Source organism: Protomyctophum parallelum (assembly GCF_964188405.1).
Source record: "Protomyctophum parallelum genome assembly, chromosome: 4".
NCBI lineage: Eukaryota > Metazoa > Chordata > Actinopteri > Myctophiformes > Myctophidae > Protomyctophum > Protomyctophum parallelum.
The window spans coordinates 23,957,255-23,981,168 of record NC_139700.1 but is presented as its reverse complement, the minus strand read 5'-3'; the positions used below and the strand labels follow the sequence as shown (position 1 = coordinate 23,981,168).

Here is a 23,914-nt window from a genome sequence, read left to right as displayed (position 1 = left end):
ATATCCTTAACAAGAGAGTCACTTTCTTATCATTGACCTTTACTCATCTTATTCTGCCTTTTTGTACTTTTACTGGAAGTAGAGGCTGTCCAGTCAAATGGTCACTGTGATGAAGTGTGTCACTTAAGTAACATGGTCAGGTCAGGATAAGCATAAGACAAATTTAGAATAGGTTCTGTGCATAACTAGTCCTGGGTTTCCAGAAGGTGGAATTTCCCGTTGGGTTTTAGAAGAATCGGTCAACATTAATAGAAATGGAATAATTAGTTAGTTCAATTGATAAATAGGTATGCATTAAGTCTTCATAGATTTAAAGAAAGCATCTGATACAATTAATTGTAGAGATGTTTAGTTACCAAAGATGTAAAGATAGGGTTGAAATTGGTTTAAAACTACATTGAAAACCGTAACCATAACTAGCTCTCTACAAAACAGTTGAGTTATGAGTTGGCAAGGATCAAAATTGTGACCGACCATGATTTATTTTGTATGATATAAGGTTTCAAGTATTTTGAAATGTGTTTTACTTTTTATTAAAACCTTGTCCCAGAAAAATATATTTACAGATAATCTCCATTTTGGAAATTCCATTGCTCAGTTTGATACACCAGCAAGATCAGGTTTTTACAGGCAAAGTATAGTAGCTCAAGTTTGAGAAAATCCTCTTATCCGACATAGTTGATGCATCAACAGGTGTTACTATGATTTTCATAGTGAATCACACATTCTAGCAAGTTATATTATTGTTAAAGTGGAGTATCTTCACAGAAGTGTTCCAAGTTCCAACACATTCCAACCCAATTCCCCTTACGTATATCTTAATTTCAAAACTATATAGGCAAAACAAACTACATTAACTGAATTGGGACAAATGTGCACTACTCTAATTTATTTTGAGTGTTACCTCTTTGAAACACCTGGCCTAGTTATAGTAAATAAAGATAAGCAGAACAAACAAAAGCACAATTTAGATACATGTGAGCACCTGCATTCAAACGTTGTGACAAAGTCCAATAAATTGCAATGGTATGGACAAAGTACAAGGCAAATCCAGTGTTTTTACAGTATAAGCAACAAACACTATGGACATACAAACAAGCCGAGATGACGGTATTCCTATGCAGCTTTTTAACATAAAAAACAAACCAAAGGGGAACATGGAGGTTTACATGATTCCAAACCACCAAATTGTGGAGACACAAAATAACAATTGAATATTGTTTGAAGAAATGATTCTGCTTGCTCTCATCTTTAACAATCCTGTGGATTTGTGAAATGCATTCCATGAATCTCAATTGGTAATATACAGAACGCTGTTTGACAAAGTTGCTGCGTGATTGCAATTTATAAATAAAAATATTTTATACGTTTTTGTTGTGGGAAATATGTTTTGTAATAAAACTGTTCTGGGGTGACTGGTGTCTCACAAAGTTAGTGCACAGAACACCAACTCCAAATAACTATCCATGGACATATGACATTGTTAGGTAGCCGGTAATTAGAAATATGTCTACTCTTGGCTTGAAAGAGGGGTTAGGACTCAATGGGAAATCTCTCATACTATGGGTTATCTGCTAGTTTGGGAATACAATGCTGGACAACACATTCAATTTAAATTGTTCGGGCCAGCGACACAGACAAGTTAAGCTGCCTGGTATGCAAACTAAAATCTTCACATCAGTGTGGTTCTGCAGTTTCCATGAGAACATAATCAGATTTATTTTCTTTCCTTTAAGAAACCAAGCAGGCACAAAGGAGAAGGGGTGCATAATATAAAAGGGGGCCAGTAATTCACACGTCAATGATGAAGAAGCAGACCATGATCACCTCTGTTCCAACCAGAAGTATGGTTGTATAATCATCAGGATCTCACACTATACAGTAGATGAGCTTTGTGGTGCAGAATGGGGGATATGTTAAGCTACTTATTGTTATAGCAAACCTTCACCCAGACAGTAGAGACCAATATTGGTAAAGAAAAAAGGAAAAAAAAGTAGTAAAACTGAAAAAACAAAAAGCATAAAAACAATCAAGTTCATAACCCAGGACACAATACACTTCAATTATGCATAACCGGCAAGTAAGCTCGAAGGGACATACAAGTGTATACAGTATATCAAATCTAAATTATTTACAACTTAATCTATATATTTTTTTGTCTTTCCTCAACATGACAAACAGTTAATATGCAAATCGCGGCATATTTTCTGAATTATTCATAACTACGAAAATTAGTTTCACTGCCGATAAATACCCCTTCCCTCCCACAAATACCAAAACATCATAGAAAACTGAAAACACAATGCGACCTCCCAGACATTATGCCTGTAGAGATGGCTACCGAACTTTATCACTCAATGAGAGAGGGTCCTTGAGAGCTGCCTCTTTAAGACATGACCTCTGGGCCTTACATTAGGTTTAAATTCTGATATCAACTACACAAACACAGATGCTTGGCAGTTTACAGTTCATGAGCAAGAATACATCTTGCTCTTCAGGGAAAGCAACAAAAAGTCTCTTGCATTTCCGCAATAACAGAAAAAGATCAATCCTCCAAAGCCATGCCGAATCAATGGACAAAATGGGACTCTTAAGACAGTTAATGTCAAGAGCGTTAGAATGCGCCAAAGTATAATGTGGACCGAGTGTGAAGCTAAGTATTTGAAAGGGCCTGACCGTCCTCATGGACTATCAGTGTTCATCATGCCTTCGGTCTCCATCTCTGGTGCCGTCTCTTCTTCATCTTCCTCCTTTCGTTTCCTGGTGTGTTTGTATTTGTCCACGTAAGCTTTGACTAGATTGGCCACCTTCACAGGGTTGATTTCTCCACTCTTGCTGTGGCACACCTAGTGAGCAATGACAGTGACAAGCATGTGCTCAAACAGTTGTTTCCATAATGGAATGTGATCACGTCTGACAGGAAATGTCATTTCATTACATGACACCCTGAACTTTCTTCTAAATGTGTCATCACCTGCCCGTTATCTGTGTGTCTGCATTTCTTGCCTGTTGTCTATATCGATCGGTTTGGATTGTTCATTTGCAGACAGATGCTACTGTAATAATATATAAATATGTTTTCTAGGTAGATGCCAGGGGACTCGTCTCACAAAGCAGAATTTATTGGATAGCCAACTCAAAACTTAGATTGTTCTAACCATGCATGTTGTCAATTTATGTTGCATTCTGTCAGAAGAATCATTTAGTTCCTAATGCAGCAAATCAGGCATTCCCAGTACACTCTGGAAATTACCCAACCATTCTTAAGAGAATCCTGTGGATTTAGAAGCTTTGCCAACTCCCTAGTCAAAAACTCCTATAGGATTCTGAGAAACAAATAGTAATCCTATTAGAATTTGGAACAAATCCTATAGGATTCTTTTATAGGATTATTTCTTACCCTAGCCAAAAAATCCTATAGGATTCCGATAGAAAAATCATAATTCGGAAAACAAATTCTATTGGATTTGTTCTTATACACAAACAGCACCCAAGCCACATGCTACTCATACACTGAGTTTTGGTTTGAACCCATGAACTTGTGGTCCAAACTCCAAACGTTTGCAGTAGTCGCTCTGGATAAGATACTATAAACTACAATGGTTACCTTCTGGACAGCTTTGCGTAGAATCTCTTTGTACTCATCCTTGCTGATGTCTCTCTTCTGGTAGAAGGGCTTAAGGGCCAGCTTCACCTCCTCCACAGCTCTCTCCTGCATGTGCAGCTTCTTCAAATACTGAGGGCACAAAGAAAACACAATGAATGCTACATTTTGTTTGTTTGAGGTCATTTATATTAAAAAAGAAGAATAATGACAGTGCTGCAGCACAGCCACACACACACACTTTTGTGCAAGATGTGTCACAAAACTGTCAGACGCTAGGACCCTTGATCTGTAACTGATGACAGCTGGAGCGTCATGGAAGAGCTGCTACCGGTAGTGCGCTCTCTGAAATGTGCTCTGTTCGGAGAATGTGCTCTTTGGATTTCTATGATAAACCAACTCTGCTGGCCAAACACCCGTGTGTTGCTCAAGGAGAGGCCGCAAAAGTCTCTACAGGGAAAACGTGGCTGTGTCATTTGATGCAACATGTGCACGCTACTGTGCTACGATGGTGTCATTTTGATTTATTGTCGGCCAAGCTAAGACAAGAAATGTTCAGGATTATTCTGAAGTACCTATTTTTGTGAAAAATGGGAGGAATATTCCCTAGTCCTCCCTAGTGGGTCTAAGGAATATGGACATCCCTAGTCCATACAGAGACACAGATCTGACGCCATGCCACTAAGAGTTCCGTGCCATAATGTCACATTGTCTGTCCCTTTCTGTGCATCACCCACCTCTCTCTGAGTCCGATCTGGTGGTATGTTACTGGCACTAAGGAGACCAGCAGTCACGCTGCCCTTCTTGGAGGAATCACTGGCAGCAGCACCGGCAACATCCTGGAGAGAGAAGGTAAGTCTGTGACACTGGACAACTGAGATGAGAGCAGAAGACACAGCAACTAAGCATTAACCATTAAATGCATTTATTTGTAGTAGCAAACTACTAGAATAGTATCCAGAGCAACCTTCCATTTAATTTGCTTTACTGGATCGACCTTTTTAAGATTAAAACTGTGAAAACAGCTGATCTCATAGATAGTCATATGATAAAGTATATAGGGTTTTAAGTGCTTAATCCAACCAGAGGCACATGCTGGTATAGGAGTGGGCACCAAAGACGAGCAAGGTGCCTAATCTGCCCATCAGGCTGGCGTACCACCCAGACCCAGATCTGCAGTTACAAGTGTTTAATTTAAAGCCCAAAACGAAAGGCCAGATGATTAACTGCTTTTTGGCTGTAATGTTATGTAAATGTAATATTTATTTATATTATCATTATATATTTAAATTAATTTTGGTGTTCATTTTGGATGTTTAGTTTCTGGTCTATGTTGTGTGTCTCTGCCCCCCCCCCCCCCCCCCCCCCAACTGCTAAACATTCCCTAGAGGAAATGATTACATCATTCATCCACATTCCACAGGTCTTAATGCTGATAGTGTAGTATTGTATTTCATAATCACACCCACACAGCTTGTATGAGAATCAGTTTCATTTTCCTGTGTTTTGTTTAGTTTCATTTCATCTGAAAATGCTCCCTCAACTCCAGTTTCGACCAGTCTAGAAAACACACATCCCATCTTTTGGCAAAGCATGCCACCCCCTGGTCACTTTAGGTATATATAATACAAACTGCACTGAACACGTTAAAAGCATAGGGTCAAATACTGTATCAGTGGTTAATAAGTCATTGAATGAAGAGATCTAACCTGACTGGCTATGTGGATGGAGGAAGAAGGTCTGCGAGCTCCTTCCTGCTTCAGCTTCAGTTTATACAGAGCCAACTCTGTTTGAAAGAAATAAAATAAAATCCATACAAATCAGGTGGAGTTGACAGCCAGATGTAAATTATTTTCTTATGTGTTTTATAGGTATGCAAAAGCACTCACTTGTGAGTAAAAAAAGTACAGTCAAATGTTTATTAGTACAATGTGTGTTCATGTAGCTAATATATATCCAGTAGTGGAACTATAAAGCCACCTACTGGTGATACTCACTACTAGCGGTTTTCTCAGGCTGAGGCCCCTCAGGCTCCTGTATGTTCCAGGTAACTCTCTTTACTGGGGCTTTGGCTTTGGCGGCGTCTTGGACAGACACCTGTCCTCCCTCACTCTTCGCCTCCTGTCCTTCTTTCTCCTGTTTGACAGCGGTGCCACCTTCTGCCACCTTCTCAGTCTTCACAAAGTCAAGGCTGTCCAACATCATATCCACGTTGAAGTCCTCCGAGTCAGAGTCCGACAGTGGTGCTGCAACCTCCTGCTTCACAGGGGCTGTGAACCGTGTGTCCGCATCCTCATCCTCCTGCTTTGGAGAAGCTGTGAATAGTGTCTCTGTATCCTCTTGCTGTACAGGGGCTGTGAACTGTGGCTCTGCATCGCCATCCTCCTGCTTCACAGGGGCTGTGAACTGTGTCTCTGCATCCTCTTGGTGTACAGGGGCTGTGAACTGTGTCTCCTCATCCTCATCCTCCTGCTTTGGAGAGGCCGTGAATAGTGTCTCTGTATCCTCATCCTCCTGTTTCACAGGGGCTGTGAACTGTGTCTCGAACTGTGTCTCTGCATCCTCCTGCTGTACAGGGGCTGTGAACTGTGTCTCCTCATCCTCCTGCTTTGGAGAGTCCGTGAATAGTGTCTCTGTATCCTCCTGCTTCACAGGGGCTGTGAATTGTGTCGCCACATCCTCCTGCTGTACAGGGGCTGTGAACAGTGTCTCCTCATCCTCCTGCTGTACAGGGGCTGTGAACAGTGTCTCCTCATCCTCATCCTCCTGCATTGGAGAGTCCATGAATAGTGTCTCTGTATCCTCCTGCTTCACAGGGGCTGTGAATTGTGTCTCGAACTGTGTCTCTGCATCCTCCTGCTGTACAGGGGCTGTGAAGTGTGTCTCTGCATCCTCATCCTCCTGCTTCACAGGGGCTGTGAACTGTGTCGCCACATCCTCCTGCTGTACAGGGGCTGTGAACTGTGGCTCTGCATCCTCATCCTCCTGCATTGGAGAGGCTGTGAATAGTCTCTCTCCATCCTCCTGCTTCACAGGGGCCGTCGTGGACACAACACTTATAGTGGGGACCAGCGACACTGGTGGAGGCCGAGAGACCAGCCCCTGGACACTGTCCACTGTGCCACATGTGGATATGGAAGGAGAGGGCTGGGCCACCTCTGTGGAGGAGGAGGTGACATTCAGGGGTGAGTGAGAAGGCGACTCTGGCCAAATGGGTTCCACTTTGATCTGCATAGTTTTCGATGGTGCTGCCAAGGGCCGGGCAGAGATCTCAATTTTGATGGGCGTCAGCTGTTCTTTTTTAATGTCCTTCACTTCAACCGTGTCTTGAGGAGGAGGAAGGGTGGAGGACATTTGATTTACTTCTTTCATTACTCGTTTGCGAACAGGCTTCAGCAAGTCATCAAACATATCGAGAGTCGATTTGTCTTTGTTAATTTCCTTGACAATTTCGGGCTCTTTGACCGGTTTGGTTGTTAATGTCTGGCTGTGTGTCTTCGGCTCATGTTTGCTAACCCCCGAAGAGGAGGGAGTCTCTCGCTTTCTCTTTTGCGTTTCTTTACCCTCTTTAGTGGTACTTCGAGAGGGATCCCTCTCTCTCTTCTTGTCTTTCACTTCCTTCATCTCTTTGGAGGATTGAGTGGACCCTGATAGATCCCTCTCTCTCTTCTTGTCTTTTATATCCTTCATCTCTTTTGACGAGGAGTGAGATGACCCAGATGCTTTCTGCATAGTCTTAGATGACCCTTCCTCTTTCCTCCTCTCTCTTGACCGGGATCGAGACCGTGGCCTCTTTTTGTCTTTTGACCGGGATCGAGACCTGGGCCTCTTTTTCTCTTTTAATCGTGACTCAATGTGATCTCTGGAACTGGAAGAAGACGGTGGGTGTCGTGCATGCTCTTTCCTTCTTTCCCTAGACCTGGATCTAGAGCGAGATCTTGATTTGGACTTAGAAGCCGACCGCGATCTTGACCGTGAACGAGACCGTGCACGTCTGTTGTCCTTTGACACCCGTTCTCGATCTCGGTCTCCTCTGTCACTCCTCTCTCTGCTTCCATGCCTACGCTTGTACATCCTAGATCGATCTCTGCTGCTGGACCGAGATGCAGACCTAAAGTTGGAAATAAAGATGTAAAAAATATGTATGTTAACCATGAGCTCCTCGGGATCAAAGAGAATAACAGCACATGCATAGTGAGCACCGGGGATATTAATTTGCAAATGAGTAGTGTAAATTACACTTACCTGGATCGTCTCCTGTCTGTGGACCGTGATCGTGATCGCCTCTTCTTTTTGCGTGACTTATCAGGGGAGTGGGAGCCGTCTGATGGCGAGCATGCCCTCCTCCGTTCTCTGGACCTTGACCGCCTTGATCGACTCTCTCCGTCGTCTTCCCTCTCTCTCCTCCTGCTGGTGTGGCTCGAGTCCTGCTGGTCTTTCCTCCTTACCGTCTCTGGGCTGCTAGAGGCAGAGCGGCGCCCTTTTGGTGACCTTCCTCCTTTGGAGGGTTTCTTACCAAGGCCAGAGGGCTTCGCTGAAGACTGGGACAGGGGTGGGGACATGGACCTTTCTGGACTTTTCCTAGGCTCGGATTTAATCTCCGCCTTCGGTTTCCTACTGCGAGAGGTTGATGTGGATGTTGACGCTTCTGCTTTGTGGGTTGCAGGGGAACGGTTAGGAGATTGGACATTGTGTCCTGTCTCCTCCTGTGTATTCATCCTCTCAGTCTTTACAGTCAGACATGGGGTGGATTCTGTAGTCTCAGATTTGGAAGGTTTTTTCAGGCTGGGGCAATCCCCTTCAGGCTGCCTCACATCATCTAAACCTGGTTCTTTCTTAACTTGAGCGTCAGCCGACACTGTTTGTGTCTTAACCTTAGTGTCAGCTGGCTCCGTCCCTTTCTCAATCTTGACTGGTTCCCCAAAGCCTCTGTCCTCTCGTAACACATCCCCCCCATGCCCCGGATCGTCAGCCCTCCTCGAATCCTCTTGCGAGATCTCAATCTCCACTCTCTCGGTTTTCACCACAGCTGCTTGCTCTAAACCCCGCTGGCCTGGCCCCAACATGTTCTTGCTTCCTTGAACGGGGAGCTTCTTTTCATGTGGTTGATGGGAGTTGTTGGCGTTTAAATCCTGACTGTTGCCATCCCCATCCGAGCTGTCCGAGTCAGACTGAGTGGGATCAAAGGGGTCATAGGTGTCCTCTGGCTCTTTTTTGACCGCTGTTTGTGATGTCAACAGCATCTGTTTGTCCCTCTTCTGCCGTCTCTTCTTGTCTGCCTCTTCCTTTGCGTTCCCAGGTTCCCACGCGGCCCCACCGGCGACTGTGGAAGACGCAGGGCCACTCAGCCGCCGTGCCTGCCATGAGTTCCTACTAGCGTTGATGCGGAAGCTCACTGTTGAGGACGACGAAGAGCACGGGCGATTTGTTGCCTGGGAGGAGGTAGATGAAGAGGAGGAAGAGGAGAACGAGTTTGAAAAGCCTGAGGAAGTGCCTGCTCTGTCCGGCCTGTGCCTCTGGGCCTGACCTTCAGTCCTGCCCTGTTGCGGGTCCACACGGTTCTGTCTACTCTCATTCCCAGCCAGGCTGTGCATACCTACTGTAGGGTTGCCGTTGCTACTACTTCCCCGACTAGTAATGTTCCTGGTTTCTCCACCAGTACTACTACTACTACTACCATCTTGTTTGGCGCAACCATTCATGACACCATTGCTCTCCCTTTTTATTTTTGGTATCCTTGGTAGAACAGATACATCGCCCTCCCACACAGGCTTAGCAGAGGTCTTTTTAGGCTGAGACATGTCTAGACCCCTTGGTCGTGTGTCCGAAGAGGAAGTGGTCCCTCTGTGCGATCCGCCAGGTACACCAACTTCATTGGCGCCCCTGTGGCCGTGTCCGGGGGAGGGATTGGCTCTGTAGGGGTTGGGGCCTTGCAGCCGGGGATGAGCCACAGAGGGTGGAAGGATATGGTTGGACTGAGAAGGTGAAGATGACGAGGGGTTGAATGGGGATAGATGGGGGGAGCTCTGAGAGGAAGACGATGTGTACAGGGGGCTATGGGAGGGTCCCGGCACGTCTCCTAGGGTAGGCGACATCCCAGGGTTGACCCGAGTGGCCGTTTCTCCAGAGCCGCTTCTAACTGGCATCAACGATGTTGGCAAACCCACTGAAACACAGTATATTTACAAATATATTAAATGCAGCATTATAATAAACTAAGACTACTTGCAATTAAATTATGTTCCTAGCCATTATGTTCCAAGTCCCCCAAGGAGATCCCACAGGTTATAAAGTATAATAATAATCTTGTAATCATGCCAAAACTTGCACTCCAAACACAGTATTGTTTACAAGGGAACAAGTATAAAATGTTACTCTTTACACCAGCATGCTGGAACATGTAAAAAGGCCAAATCATTCTAGTGTGTAGTATGCATGTTATGCATGTTACACATGGTTGTGTTGTTTAATTTGTATTTCATGATTGGCTGTTTTAATACCCTTTAACAGGGATGTAATCACTTCCTGCCCTTGAGCATTTGGCTAACATTCACCACCACAAAAATCTTCCCACTGTTCATTTCATATAACCCAAGCAGAGGAACCTGTGCCATGAGCACTGATTTATTATATGTAAAAACTAAAAACCTTTTCATGCCAGAAACTGATTTGTTTAGGGCAAGATCAGATATTTAACACAAGCCTAAACACAGGAGCACAGGTAGCATTCCTCTATAACAGCGCATTTCATTGCACTGATGGCCTACATTTATTTGGCTATAGGATATTTGTGAGCACCACTGCAACTTCCAGGTTTTGACAAAGCTTTGCTTTATAATTTTGCACTGAAATGTCTTATGTATACCTGCAGTAACAATTTGTTACATTTGTGTATGCCATTTCAGTGGACTTGACAGTAAAGTAGGTAGCCTTATGTGGCCCACACACAGGACAGGAGCCTACCGGGTATCTCCTGTTTATGTAGCATGTTACCTGGCTTGATAGCCTTGAGGGTGCCATCTCTGTTGATGACCACATCAGAGCTGTCCATGAGTAGCATGCTCTGTCCTGACAGAATGCTCCCCAGCAGGTCGGGCATGGGGGTTGGCTCCACAACTCCCAGCGACTGGGGGGCACCCACAGCTCTTCTAGAACAGCATAAAACAGGACAACAGCATTTATGAACACTTCCGCAATCAAATTCACAACAGTATTAGACTTTAATCTGAACTAATCTAACTATCTAACACCAATCTAACTGTTGATGCCACTTACAGGATTCTAAGCACACAAGCGTGAAGCTTACTAGGCATATTCAGGACAATGTGTGGTTTGGTACAATTACCTGGACAAACCAGCGGCGACTGGTCGAGCAACGGGCTGATGAGAGCGAAGGGCAGAGTGAGAGATGCCTCGTCTTTTGGCCTCTAGTAGGGATGTTACGCGCGCCTGCGGCTCCTCATCCTCATCACTGGTCAAATCATTAACAATAATATAAATCATTACATATCATTACATTCATGCACAAGGATATTTATATATGTCACAGTACGATTGGAAAACCAATCAGATTGAAAAAGTTGCACTCAGTTTCACCCAAGCGTTGCGCAGCCACCTTCAGTCGACTCAGCGCCGTACAAGTTATGTACCAATAGGGACAGAATTGTAAATCATCACCGAATAACAAAGTTAATCTAAGTAAGGAACAAATGTGTACTTGATTCTGTAGGTGGTGGGGAGAGGGGGTGATGATAACAATTACAATATGATAATAATATAATCAATAATTTTTAATGTCAACGTACACATCATCCAGGTCAAATGGATCGCCGTACACAGAGAACGAGGAAGCCCCGATGTCAGCGCGCATGTTGCCCAGACTCTGCTCTGCAGCCCTGTACACTGTGGGGAGAGAGGAACCATTCTTGGGTTTCCCCATCCCAATGCTACGAGCAATTCGGTCCCGTGGCGTTGCCTGCTTTTTCACCACCTAGTAGAAACGCCAAGAGATTGAGGCAGAGCATGAGAAGAAGAGACATCAAAGTAGATTCACCCGGTTAAATCTCTAGCTTCGAGCAGAACAGTACTCACCACCTTTCTGGATTTTGTTCTCCTCACTTTCCTCCTCTTCCGCCTCTTGACTCCTGTACTCGCAGTTTTGCCCTTTGTTCCTTTGGCAGAGGAGGTCGTCTTTTTTCGGCCTTTTCGCCTCTTTACTGTGGACAAATTTGCGGTCACAGAAATGCATCAATATTATTGTATATACACATACGAGTACCTGCTCAACTGATTTGTATATACTACGTGTTTGTGTGTGTGTGTGTGTCTCTCTCTTACCTGTCCTGCGTCGGCGGCTGGGGGTAGCACGGGGCGTGAGGTCCCGTATGTACACTGCAGTGTTGAGCCCTGCCACTACAGAGTTGATGGTCTCATCCAACCAGGATGACTGCATCAGAAATCTAGGAGCCAGCTGGTGAGAGAAACTTTCCTTCAGAGTCTCAAAGTGTTCCCCATTCATTACTGTTTAATTTGCCCTTTTTAACGGGTAACACCTTTTATATGCCGACACAACATTGCATGCACCAGTCTGTCTGAAGCACAACTCCCATGTACAGTATATTCATTTATTCATGTGCAATCCAGTGCAGTAACAGTTATCTCACACACACACACACACACACACACACACACACACACTTACTTTAGTAGTATTTTAGTGGTACTGACTACTGAGTAGACTTGCCCAAAAGCATCAGAACAATGAATTGGTCACAAAAGAAACGTAAGGTAAGAAATGGATGCATAATTGCATAACCGTAACGCCAACACACGTAACACACCAACATCAAGAACAGGGGCAAACAGTATTGTGAGTTGAGGTGGTGAGTTGCCAAGGGGGCCAAGACAAAAAGAAGCATCATGCCTCATGCCAAACCTGCGTTGTGCGTGCCTGTGTAATGCGATGGCGGTTGACGCTGGCGCGAACCCTCTCACTCTGCTGGGTGCGGGCAATGGCCCGGGTGGGTCCTTCCGGAGAGCGCCGGGAGCGGCTGGTGGTGGGACGGTCACTGAGTAAGCTGTCTGTTTCACTCTGCTCTTCTGCCGAACCCCCTGAGTCAGGATGATATAGAGCAGTGGTTTTCAACCCTTTTCATATCAAGGTCCATTATTTATGCAGCATTTAAACCACGGACCACCATTTGATAAGATTTAGCGTCGGATACGATGTTGTCCACAATTCCATGCTGTATTGATGTTGGTACGATTATGAGCGATAACAGGCAAACGTCTACATTCTACAATTATGTAAATAAGTAAACTGGAGTAAAATGAAACCACATTTGGTTTAAATTTCACTTTAAGTCTTTCTGTGCCACGCTAGGTGGCAGCAGAGTGTAGGCAAGCCCTGCCAGAGGGATTCTTATGTAACCAACAAACATGTATTCTTACTATGACGGTTGTTGGCTTCACACTCCGGGCAGAACCATTCCTCTACAGGAACAGCATCCAGCGGGGGTGTCAGACACTCCATGTGGTACCTGAAATGAATACTTAATTTAATACGTAAAATTACATCTCATACTTATTAAATCAAGCAATTGCAATATTGCACAATTTAATGAATAGATAAGTCTTCTCACCCGGCATCACAGCCGTCACACAGCAACAGGCGGTCCTCGCGGTCACTGCCACCACAGACCTCACAGCTGGTCTGCTCCAGTTCCAGATCCACCACCTCCTCCTGGACCTCCTTCACTGGCTTCTGTACAGTGATCTAGACCGGACCAAGACCACACCCCACATTAAGTCCACCAGATGAAAACTTAAACATAAGTGAAATAAAAGGTCCTTGGACAAATTTCTTAGACTCTTTGTATTTATTATTATTATTACTACTATAACAAGTAAGTAAATCACACAACTAAAGTGTGAATGTAACACAGGTCACTCACCATCTTCTGCACTTTGCCACCATAACACTTCCTTAGGTAAATGTTACCGAAGACAATACGGTCCACAGGACAGGAGTTTGCATTCTGCATGAGGCAAACAGAGATGGGATTTTGCACACTTATTGTACACAATTATCATATGATATTATGAAGACTGCTTCACAGTGCTTAGCTTTCATTTCTTCATCTGTCCGGTAAAAAGATGATACGGCGCGGGCTGTATCTGTTACCCGTTCAAGTTGGAAAACAGGATTAAAGTTTTGAGCGTCCACATTTCAGTTAATTATGCATGTAGTCCAGACGAGAGCGGTAGAGCTCCGGACACCCAGAGAAAGCTGTGTGTAGTGTAGGATATTATGCACGGCCTGTACAATGCATATATGTGGCATTGTGGCATAGTCATTCAGTAGGCATGGGCATAATCAACTGTAGCTGATGTTTTTCTTTCTTTTCATTACAAATCATTACAATTTTTATTATTTTACATAGGCCTAGCCTACTAATATTCTCATATATCCTCTTCTGCCAGAAGTAGGCTACAAAGTAATGTATACATAAGCATGAGATTTTCAGATCTTAAAGCTCACAACAAGGGGCGGCATGATGAATTGTGAACTTTAATATGAGTTTGACTTTGGAGATTGAATATATATATATTGTGCGTAGCAGCGCAACACCTCTGAATGTCAGATAATTGCTCGTTAACGTTAATAGATTGATTGATTATGAAAGTATGAAAAAGAGGAATTAGAAACAGTGAAAACAGGCCGTTTATAGACTAATATGGACAGTAAACCCACCCAAGAAGACGAAGCACTTTGACGAGGTCCATGCGTGCTGCGTGCAGTGTGCAGTCAGACCTGCATGCCTGAGAGGTAGGCTACGGACAGATGGCACGGTGGCTGTGCTGCCTATCTTATTCTATAGCCTGGCTATATACTAATCTATTCTACACTACACCATTAGTAGGTTAACAATAATGTAGATCATCCGTTTCTTTTTCGTCTTTCCAGATAGGTAATCACCATAATTTATATCTGTTCTCCGAAAATACAAGCTCTACAAGCTCACTGCATGGCTTCAGATCGGCTATTTTCGGAGAAGAGATTTATTGACATTATGTGCAAATATAAAATAGCTGTGATACTGGAGGTGGAAAGTCTGGTGACATGAGGTTAGTTTGGAGGGGGCGAGGGGACTATGGTGTCACCGTTTCAGCAAATAGGCGGCATTCGCTGTACACATGGAGACCACAAAGTCGCGTCTCCAAAATTTGCCACTCTGGGAGGTGGTTTCAAAATGACCCGGGTTAGGTCCCCTAAAACGCCGTCTCTGTGTGGCAGAAAGGGCAGATCGGCTAAATACTTGGACCGGGTAACGAGGAATACATCCTCATGTGGACACCACCTTAATCAACATTCTAGTACCACGTTACAAAGTCTATGGAAATAGTTAGCTCCTGCATGGGGCAGGACATAGCTGGGTATATGTTCTAGTATACGTATGTGCATGCATTTTGGTATCAATACAAATCCATATTTTACGGTGAATGACCAACTCACCTTGGACCACTCGAGGATGCAGTCGAGACAGAAGTAGTGCTCACAGCTCTCTGGCGTAGCTACAGGCTGGCTGTTGAATGAGTTGAGGCAGATGGGACACCTCTCTGTGTCTTCGTCCGAGCTCAGCCCTGCAGGGTCAGCAGAGGTTCCCCCCACCGCTCCCTCCAGGGCTTTACCCTCTTCCTCCACCTCATCTGGGAAGGCACATACGCACGTACATGATGTGAGTGACGTACGGACAATATACACCATGGTTTCAATTGCAGTGTGCAGTGACCAATTTTCCACTGCATCTGGTAAGACTAAAAATTATGAAACGTGTAAGTATGCCTGTTGGACAAACATTACCCATTATACTAACGTTGTATGGTCGATACAGAGTAACCAATGGCGCTCGCTGCTGTCGATTTCACATTTTAGGTTTTTATTGATTCAGAATGGTCACGCTGAGATCAATTATTAGCAGCGTCCCCTTCGCTAGGTAACGCTCTGCTACGCTGTGGTTCGTCAATGAAATGATTCCCCCAGTCCACCCCCATTGTAACGACTATCTTAAAGGCGTAGTGAAATGAAAAAGACGTTTTTCACACTTTTAGACCATATCCGTGGTCATCATATGGGCATACCTAACAAAAAATGGGAAAATTCTCATTTCTGTGTGTTTTTATATCAAAGGTCCATAAAAACGATTGTTTTATTTATTTATTAAAACGAAAACGTGCTGCGTGATGACGTGTAGAGATAGATACACATCGATAAAAGCCAATAAAAATGAAGCTCACCCGTTTAATTCCCCATATCTGCGCATCCGTCCAACACAGCTGCTCATGATTACAGAAATCCTCCATTTTTATTCCCATTCAAGATAACATCCAGACAGTGTATTACTCGGTTTCAACTTAATCATCACGCTAAAATATGTATCCGAAAACATTATAGGGTAGAAATAAGCCACATAACAGTAAACTGGTGTAGCTGGCCGACAATCTTATTTGTAAACAAACACACACCATGCGTGTTGCGTATAGCATAGCTACCGTTCCTAGCTACCGTCCCATCGCCTGAAGGGATGCGACGCTCTGATTGGTTCAGAAACTTCAGACCGGTGTTTCATGTTGAAACTTCAAAATAAATTGATAACCATTTCCGTTTCCCTACACCTTTAAAAACCTTTTTTCTCTTAATTGTTTCAACAGATCGCGATGTTAGTAACCTGACTCTGCCAGATGGGGGCGGTATTGGGTAACCATGTTCCCCAAAACAGCATCCATATGAGATCGCTCAGGGGATTGAGCTAACACCGAACCGCTCCGGTTCGAACCAATCAGCGTGAGCTAGGGGCGGGATATGTGCGAAACCGGATGTGACGCTATATAGACACGTCAATATGATTGGTTGTGTTTGCACGCCCACACGGTGATAGACAGACTGTCCCATCCAATCATCTACCAAGTATCTTGAAAAAAAGGAACAGCCCCGTCATCGAATTGGCTCCCGAGATCCCAGATCCCAATAAGTTGTGAAACAAACTTGTGTAGCAAGCTTCTTGGATCTGGCAGCATCAGGTTACGATGTTAGTGGCTCATTACTAAATCGTTGCTATCTCAGTTATTAACGCTTCTGATGACTTATAAGATTAGCTTTAAGCAATTTTGCTTCTGGTTCATTTTGGGGTCTTATAATAATAAAATAAGTCCCCAGATCCGGAGGAGCATTCGGAGGCAGTTGGTGAATGCTGAATCAATATTGTCAGTCAAACAGTCTTGCAACATCAACTGAAACATTCAAAATATTACTGTAATTGAAATGTGATAAATGACGTGGTATCGGAATGGCATAAACTGCCATAGTTTAACAATACCAAGCAAAATACACAGACCATGCAGACCCAAGTTAATTGTGTACAAACACATTTTGAGAAGATGATGAAGCCTACAGGGAAATACTGTGTTCATATTATTTGCCCTTACTTTTTAATACTGTAATAATACAATTAATTGATTCCATTCATGACTTCCAGTCCCAGGCAGTGCATTGAATAAGCATGCATGTCACATTGTCACAGCATCTTACCGTCGCTGTCATCTTCCTCCTCCTCTTCATCCTCTTCTCCGTCAATATCGTCCTCTTCTTCCTCACCAGTGTCAGAATTTCCATCCACAGAATCCTCCTCTGCATCATCCGAGTCATCTGGGAGGGAACGATGCAAGACCAATTAGCTTATAATAGATTGGTCTACACTACAGCCCCCCCCCCAGACATTGTTTGATGCTGTGCTATGACAATGATTCAAGCATCCAAAGTCGGGAACAACCACAAAGGAGTTGCATATTTTCAGTGCGTGAAACAATGCGCAACTAAGTTTAAGGGCACGGTTCCACACGCACGACTGAAACAGAGATGTCCTGTTCACTTCCAGTCACAGGTGACATGCCTACGTGTCACATCATGTGACAGTTTGGTTACTCCCCTTCAGTCGCACATACCCCATCTGAGTGGAGGTATGATTAGGGACAATATGAAAATTATGTGTCACTTACGAGCAGTGTTGGGGAAGTTACTTTTAAAAAGTAAGGAATTATAGTTATTATCGTTACTTATCTAAAAAAGTAATTTGTTACTTTACTTTACATGAAATTATGAAAGTAACTACTTTACTTTACTTTAAAAAATTATAATATTGTCGCACAGTAAGAGAAAACACTCCCTCCTAACATTATGAAATGTAGTGGAACAATAAAACATGTTCAGGAATTTTGACTTATTTATCCAATGTGCAGTTACACCAAGGAAGCTTTTGTTATTTGCAGTCCATATATCTGCAGTGGTCGAGAGATATTCCAATTTATCAAATGTATTTTTGAGCTCATCTTCCATTTTTGAATATTCACTGTCCAGGTATTTTGAAAAAGTTTTTCTGCACATTGGCCCTGCTTTCACTGGTATGTTGCTGACCAGTGCTCTGAAAGAAACAGACTCCACGGTTGAGAGGGGAGGCATTTCCTCAACAACATACCTTGCAATCATTTTGTCAAGATGACTCTTGGTGACATGCTGCTGCTGTGGCGATTTAAAATCAATCTTTGTCTGACTCTGTTTTGGAACTTTTGGTGGTGTTGGTCCATCAGATTTAGCCTGGTCTTCTATGGCCACAAGTCTCGTAGCCTCATGGACTGTATTGAGGTGTTTTAGGAGGTTTGCGTTGCTTTTTTTGGCTGAGGAGTCGAGACAATGTTTGTCCGCCACACAATTTACATTTCACCTCAATAGAGCAAGTCTGACGTCACTTTCAGTAGAGGGCGTCAGTGCCCAGGTTCATGTATTTGTTTAGTTGCATTGAAATCCCCATTGAGGCGATTTTAGATCGCCTCATATAACAACTGTGTTTGAAAAATAAACATGTCACCCCGGCCGCTTCACTCATATGGATATGAAGAATCAACTGACAGAGAAAACGCTAATGTTACTGCTGCTGAATTAGTTACATTTTCGCTAGAAGCAGACTGTATCATATATGAGTGACTGACTGTTGCAAACGATACAGAGACACCTCCCTGACAATAACGCCGAGACAGCTTGTTTATTTTTATAGTAGACGATATTAAGATCACCCCATGTTATTCTCCATAGAGAAATTACTTCCGCGAACCAGGGGAATCGTCGGGATGAGCGAGTTACGTCAGGACTTCGGTGCTCTATGTTTTTGTCGTCCTTGGGTCGCAAGTACTCAAAATAGTGTTTAAATTTTTAACTCCCAAAGCAACCGATATCGCTGTCATGATCCGCATTTGCCATTTTAGCGTGTGGTACTGTATTATGATTTTCGTTCTACCGGCGATCTGTGTAGTATCTATGTATGTGTTACAAGGGTTCGTGTGTGAATAAATCTGTTACTGTTTACAACAGCCCGCCCACCCTGTAGACTGTCTCTGATTGGCTTACCCTGAAATCTGGCCCTACGTTAGCCAATCAATGACCTCTTCTGCGACGTGCTTTTATCATGTTAGGGTGTAAGCCATGTGGGCTGAGAGGCTAGTATGACTGCACAAACGAAACTGTCAAGTGTCAACACAGAGAGCGCTCTCTAGTCTCTGCACTGCAGTCAGCAGCACAGAGCCACAGAGACGCCTGTATGATAGACTCACGGAGTCACGGAGCTGCGAGACTTTTCACTGATTACATAAGTTGACATAACACCATAACGCGGGTAACGCTCGCACAATAACTATAAGGCCGTTATGGAATGGGGAATGTAAAGCGTTACTGCAAATAGTAGTTACGTTATGTAACGTAACGCGATGTAAGGGCGTTAGTCACAACACTGCTTACGAGTCATATTATTTAGAAAATCTAAATATGCTTAAGTCTTAAAATGGCACTTTTGTTAACCACATGAACCCCCATCATCCCCATTCTTGGGGGAACGTTTGACAAAAATAGCCGATTTACAAACTCATAACACGTTGCTCGCAACCCAACCCAGTGAGCTTTTAGATCAGCTATTTTAGGGGCGAACGATAACAACCTGGACCTCTGAACAACTGTGACCTCTGAACTGAAGATGGCAAACCTGACATGAGAGCGAGGCACAACATGCTGCACAGGATAGGACCAGATGGAAGCAAATAGTCGCAGCCTTATGTTCCACCGGGAATGAAGAGAATTAAGTAAGTATTTTTGGGCAAAGAGATTTGGCATAGAGTGAAATAAGAGTGTACCATGTGCGTTCCTTACAGGTCTGTTTTATCAAGTATAGAGGGTTTAAGTGGTACTGAATATGTTTTTATCAAGTATAGAGGGTTTAAGTGGTACTGAATTTGCGGCTCAACAAAAGTCATTGGTATGATTGAGGACAATTTATGGATAAATTAAAATACGATTACATTTTGTGGAGGAAAGCATTTCACACACACTACCTGAGATGGCCCACGCTGCAGCCCTCTTCCCTTTGCCATGGGATGCATTGTAGTTGATCAGCTCATCCTGGCTGTCATCTCCATCCATGGCTGACCATCAGAGAACCAACAGAGCTGCAATATCTCTTACGGTATGTTTGCAGACTTTGGTCAGGTCAGATCATGAAAAAAGTGCAGCTGGCACTCAAGTTCACAGAGGTTTCTCAGATCAATTTACTGTCAGAGTTAGATCTAATGCAAGGCCACTCAGGTTCAAAAGACACTAGACAAGGGGAAAGTGGATGATTTCCATACCAGCTTTATGACACTACAAGGTCAATGAAGGGCATGATCTCCTGGGAATAAAGAAAACATAAACAAAACATCACAAAATGACAGGTCCCGCTATTAAAATAAATAACGGTTATTTGTTTAGGTAGTGGGTGGGATGTGGTCGATTCATTTTTCAACTTTTATCACTGCTTTAGGTGGACAAAAAACATGAATGGTGCCATTCTTAATACAACAGCATTAATGATGATTTTAAAAAACTATTTTTGTAATTAATTTGCATCACTAGAATTTGTTTTATAATGGGTTGAATCTAGAGTTGCAACACCCTACATTGACAGCCAATTTCTCCAAATGTTAACTGATATTTTAAGGTCTATTAAACTATTAAACGACAGAGCCTGCAGACACCCTATACCTAACATAGGTATGCAGCAATACGTTGACCATGCTGGTAGACAGCAACAAGTAATAGACAGTAACAAGTAAATACATTAAACACAACTAATATTACCTTCAGCTGCCGTTAAGCCATCTGTGGAAAAGGTCCACGGCGACTACGAGCTTAATCCTACAGATGTTTTACTCCACCCTAAGTAGAGGAATACATGGATCTCATAGGCTAGTTTAGGGTCAGTAAGTTTGAGAGGTTAGCAGTGGAGGCTAGCACCTGTTTGGTTGGATACTGCTTCACAGACGACTAGCATGCTGCATTCTGTAGGTAAACTAGACCTGGACACTACACTATGTGGAAGTATGAAAGACTGCCTCTTAAACCCCACAAACTACTACATTTGACCTCATGAACCGTCCAGACGTTGCAAGGCTATGTTGTTAGCTATGGGACCCTGCTGTGATCACTATACGGAGCCTGTTGTTATCGCACAATGCTAGCTCTCCCTTTATGCAAGTCGATGGAGTTAGCTAGAAGCTACGGCGTTAGCATTAGCATGTGTGTTGCTAAATTTAGCTAGCCCCAGCTGCAAGCTTGTTGGTGTTGTATTTATTTTTATTGTGACATTCGCAGAATGTTGTGATACCGCTAGTTGTCCGTCTTCCGTGCAAAACGCTAGGCCCCATAGTCATGTATGAAACGTGTATTAAGACACCTACCCCATTCATGTGTGTGTAAAAGCATGTTGTTTTAAACGGTTGTGTAGAGTTGAGTGACACCACCGGCTGATATATCTACGGACGGAAATGGCTGAACGCTGAACACACTCAAATCACTGTGACACTCTTAAAGGCGCAGACCATTTATTTATAGTGAAAAAGAAATGATGCTGGAATTCTGGGAAGCCTCTTTGCAGTGCACAAAAGTGCATTGTATTATAAGTATATTGTCTATAAAAATATAGTTTTATTTCATTTTTTGTCTCTATGTAATATAACTTATATAACAGGTTTAAGTCTATGTAATATAACTGTATGCTATGTTGTTTATAACAGGGTTAATGACTCTGTGTACCTACTTTTTATGTATTGATGTATATTTTTGTTCTTGCTTAATGTAAATCGCTCAGGATTAAGAGCGTCTGCTAAATGCCTAAATTGTAATTGTCTGTATATTGTGTGTAATATAACTGTACATACAGTCTGTATCATGTGTACATACACAGTCACACACTACAGGTATTAAAGTGATTGCTGTCTTTGATGCAATCAAGCACACAGTAGGCAAAGCCTATAAACCTTTAATGATTAACGGTATACTAGGTAGATCGGCGCAGACCCTGCCCTCTCTGACTGATAACAATGTTAATGTTTCTATAGTCTCAGAGGCCGCAGGAGTTTTGTTTTCAAAGGAGAAAAAACGCCTGGGTGAGACATGCATGAGAACTGGCATACAAACTAGTCCTAGTCCTCAAACTAGGGGATTTTCATGATTCTGAATCCATTTCAAGCATTAGTTTTGCACAAAAAACACGAGTCCTTGGGCTAGACATTTTGACATTTTTGCCTTATATAAGATGTCAATGGTATGGTCACATATAAACCCCTATAAAAATAATTGCTCAATACCATCAGCCGGTCAGCAAGTGGATTCATATATGTATGTATATAGACAATATTTTAGGCCAATAAGATAACTATATAGCAAATTTCCCATCCCATAACCCCGGCTGCCAGACTAAACCTTGTTATTTTCGCTAACCAATAAGAGTGCAGAGGGCTGTCACTCCAAATGTGGTGTGGAGTAGGGAGCAGAGGGGGTGTCTCTATATCCACACATGTGAGATGTGTATTACTGTAGGTCAACATAACACTGTTAGTCTTAGAGGATGACCCGGCTCTGCTGGTGTCGGACAGGTACAAATTGCAGGTTAAAAAATCCCTCAGCTCTGAACTCGGTATGCACCTGCAGGCTTGCTGATAACAAACTATCATTACACCTGGGCCTGGCTGGGTAAAACTGAATTCATTCACTTTGGGTCAAATAGAAACCTCATCAAGGCCGACAGTTTTGATTGATTGAATAGTTAATTAGACTAGATTATATAAACAGCAACAAGAGTACAGTGAAGTCAAACACTCAGTCCAAAAGGCATAGCAACAAAGAATGCGGGCACTGACTGAGGGCAAGGTTGCATTTACAATTTTGAATGTCAATTCCATTTTCAATTCCATAACTCTTGTCTTCAACCTGGAGCCAGTTTAGAGTAGCAAAATGGGTTGGAAAGAAGTGGGTCATGGGCACCAGGCCGAGAAGTAGTCAAATTAGTTTGTTTTGGGAGGTCTTAAGTGACATTGGGATTCTGGAGAACCAAGACAATGACAATGTTATCACAAGACAAGATGATATCAAATTACCTACATGGGTTCCATTTAGAGGCAAATCTTTCCAGTGATAAAATGGCAACTAATGTAATCAAAAAAGTCAACCAAAGAACAAGATTTTTTTACCCATATATGGTACCCAGGTCATCGTGACATCATCAGGGATATCCCTGATGTCATAGTAAATGCGAGTTAAGCAGTTAAGCCCATATATGGAGATCCCTGATGTCATCAATATTGGCCATCAACTCTACATTTGACCTCAAACCCTTAGATCTCCATATATGGATATATGTCAGAACCTGTTCTGATGCTGCCAGCTATGCCAACTATGAAACCTTGAGTTTTTTGTCACATCACGTCACGTCACTCACAATCCCCATACATGGGGAAAGCCCCCATATATTGTGCCCAGGTCTCATGACATCACTATGACATCATCAGGGATGATAGTAAATCAGGGATCATATAGTGTAAATGCGACCTGCTGTCGCAATTAAGCCCATATATGGAGATCCCTGATGTCATCAGTATTAGTATATGGATATAGAGTGTCGCAGTCCCGCCCCCTTTCTTGACGACGATTGGCCCAGGAAATAATTCCCCATTCATTTTTCTCATAGACATTTCAAAAGGTATTTATCTAAAGACCTTAAAACCCGTGGACAAAGCCAACTCGGAACGTAACAAATCATGACAACAAACACAATATTTTGGGCCGAACAAATAATTAAAAAGAAGAAAAACGTGTTTCACCCTGCCCTTTTCTTCTTCTTTCTAATTATTTGTTCGGCCCAAAATATTGTGTTTGTTGTCATTATTTGTCACGAT

The 23,914-nt window shown here is 43.1% G+C and overlaps 1 protein-coding gene across 6 annotated transcripts; it reads right to left on the bottom strand.

Moving 5' to 3' along the window:
* Positions 1–517: 517 nt before the first annotated feature.
* On the bottom strand, positions 518–21,498 carry phrf1 (PHD and ring finger domains 1). Of its 6 annotated transcripts, none has more exons than XM_083763093.1 (20): positions 20,820–21,480; positions 20,036–20,370; positions 17,193–17,309; positions 15,120–15,313; positions 13,558–13,641; positions 13,246–13,379; positions 13,055–13,143; positions 12,540–12,715; positions 11,942–12,074; positions 11,696–11,820; positions 11,410–11,594; positions 10,950–11,075; positions 10,598–10,752; positions 7,850–9,770; positions 6,527–7,715; positions 5,602–6,430; positions 5,314–5,390; positions 4,342–4,443; positions 3,608–3,736; positions 518–2,846 (listed from the first exon to the last, which is right to left on the bottom strand). In XM_083763093.1, exons 2-20 carry the CDS (start codon positions 20,121–20,123, stop codon positions 2,682–2,684), a joined length of 6,018 nt encoding a protein of 2,005 aa, XP_083619219.1. In that variant the 5' UTR covers positions 20,124–20,370; positions 20,820–21,480; the 3' UTR covers positions 518–2,681. The 6 variants fall into 6 exon arrangements, with proteins under 6 accessions (XP_083619219.1, XP_083619218.1, XP_083619214.1 ...); XM_083763092.1 differs by having other exon boundaries at positions 5,602–6,442; positions 6,539–7,715; XM_083763088.1 differs by having other exon boundaries at positions 5,602–7,715; positions 20,820–20,897; positions 21,419–21,460.
* Positions 21,499–23,914: the final 2,416 nt, after the last annotated feature.

Bases quoted from the DNA above. Each gene is read 5' to 3' on its own strand.
- phrf1 (XM_083763089.1), bottom strand. From the start codon at position 20,123: ATGGATGGAGATGACAGCCAGGATGAGCTGATCAACTACAATGCATCC. The intron at 4,444-5,313 runs GTTAGATCTCTT...TTCTCTCTCCAG, and splicing joins CCATCCACATAGCCAGTCAG to GATGTTGCCGGTGCTGCTGC. The intron at 3,737-4,341 runs GTGGGTGATGCA...TTGTGCCCTCAG, and splicing joins CAGATCGGACTCAGAGAGAG to TATTTGAAGAAGCTGCACAT.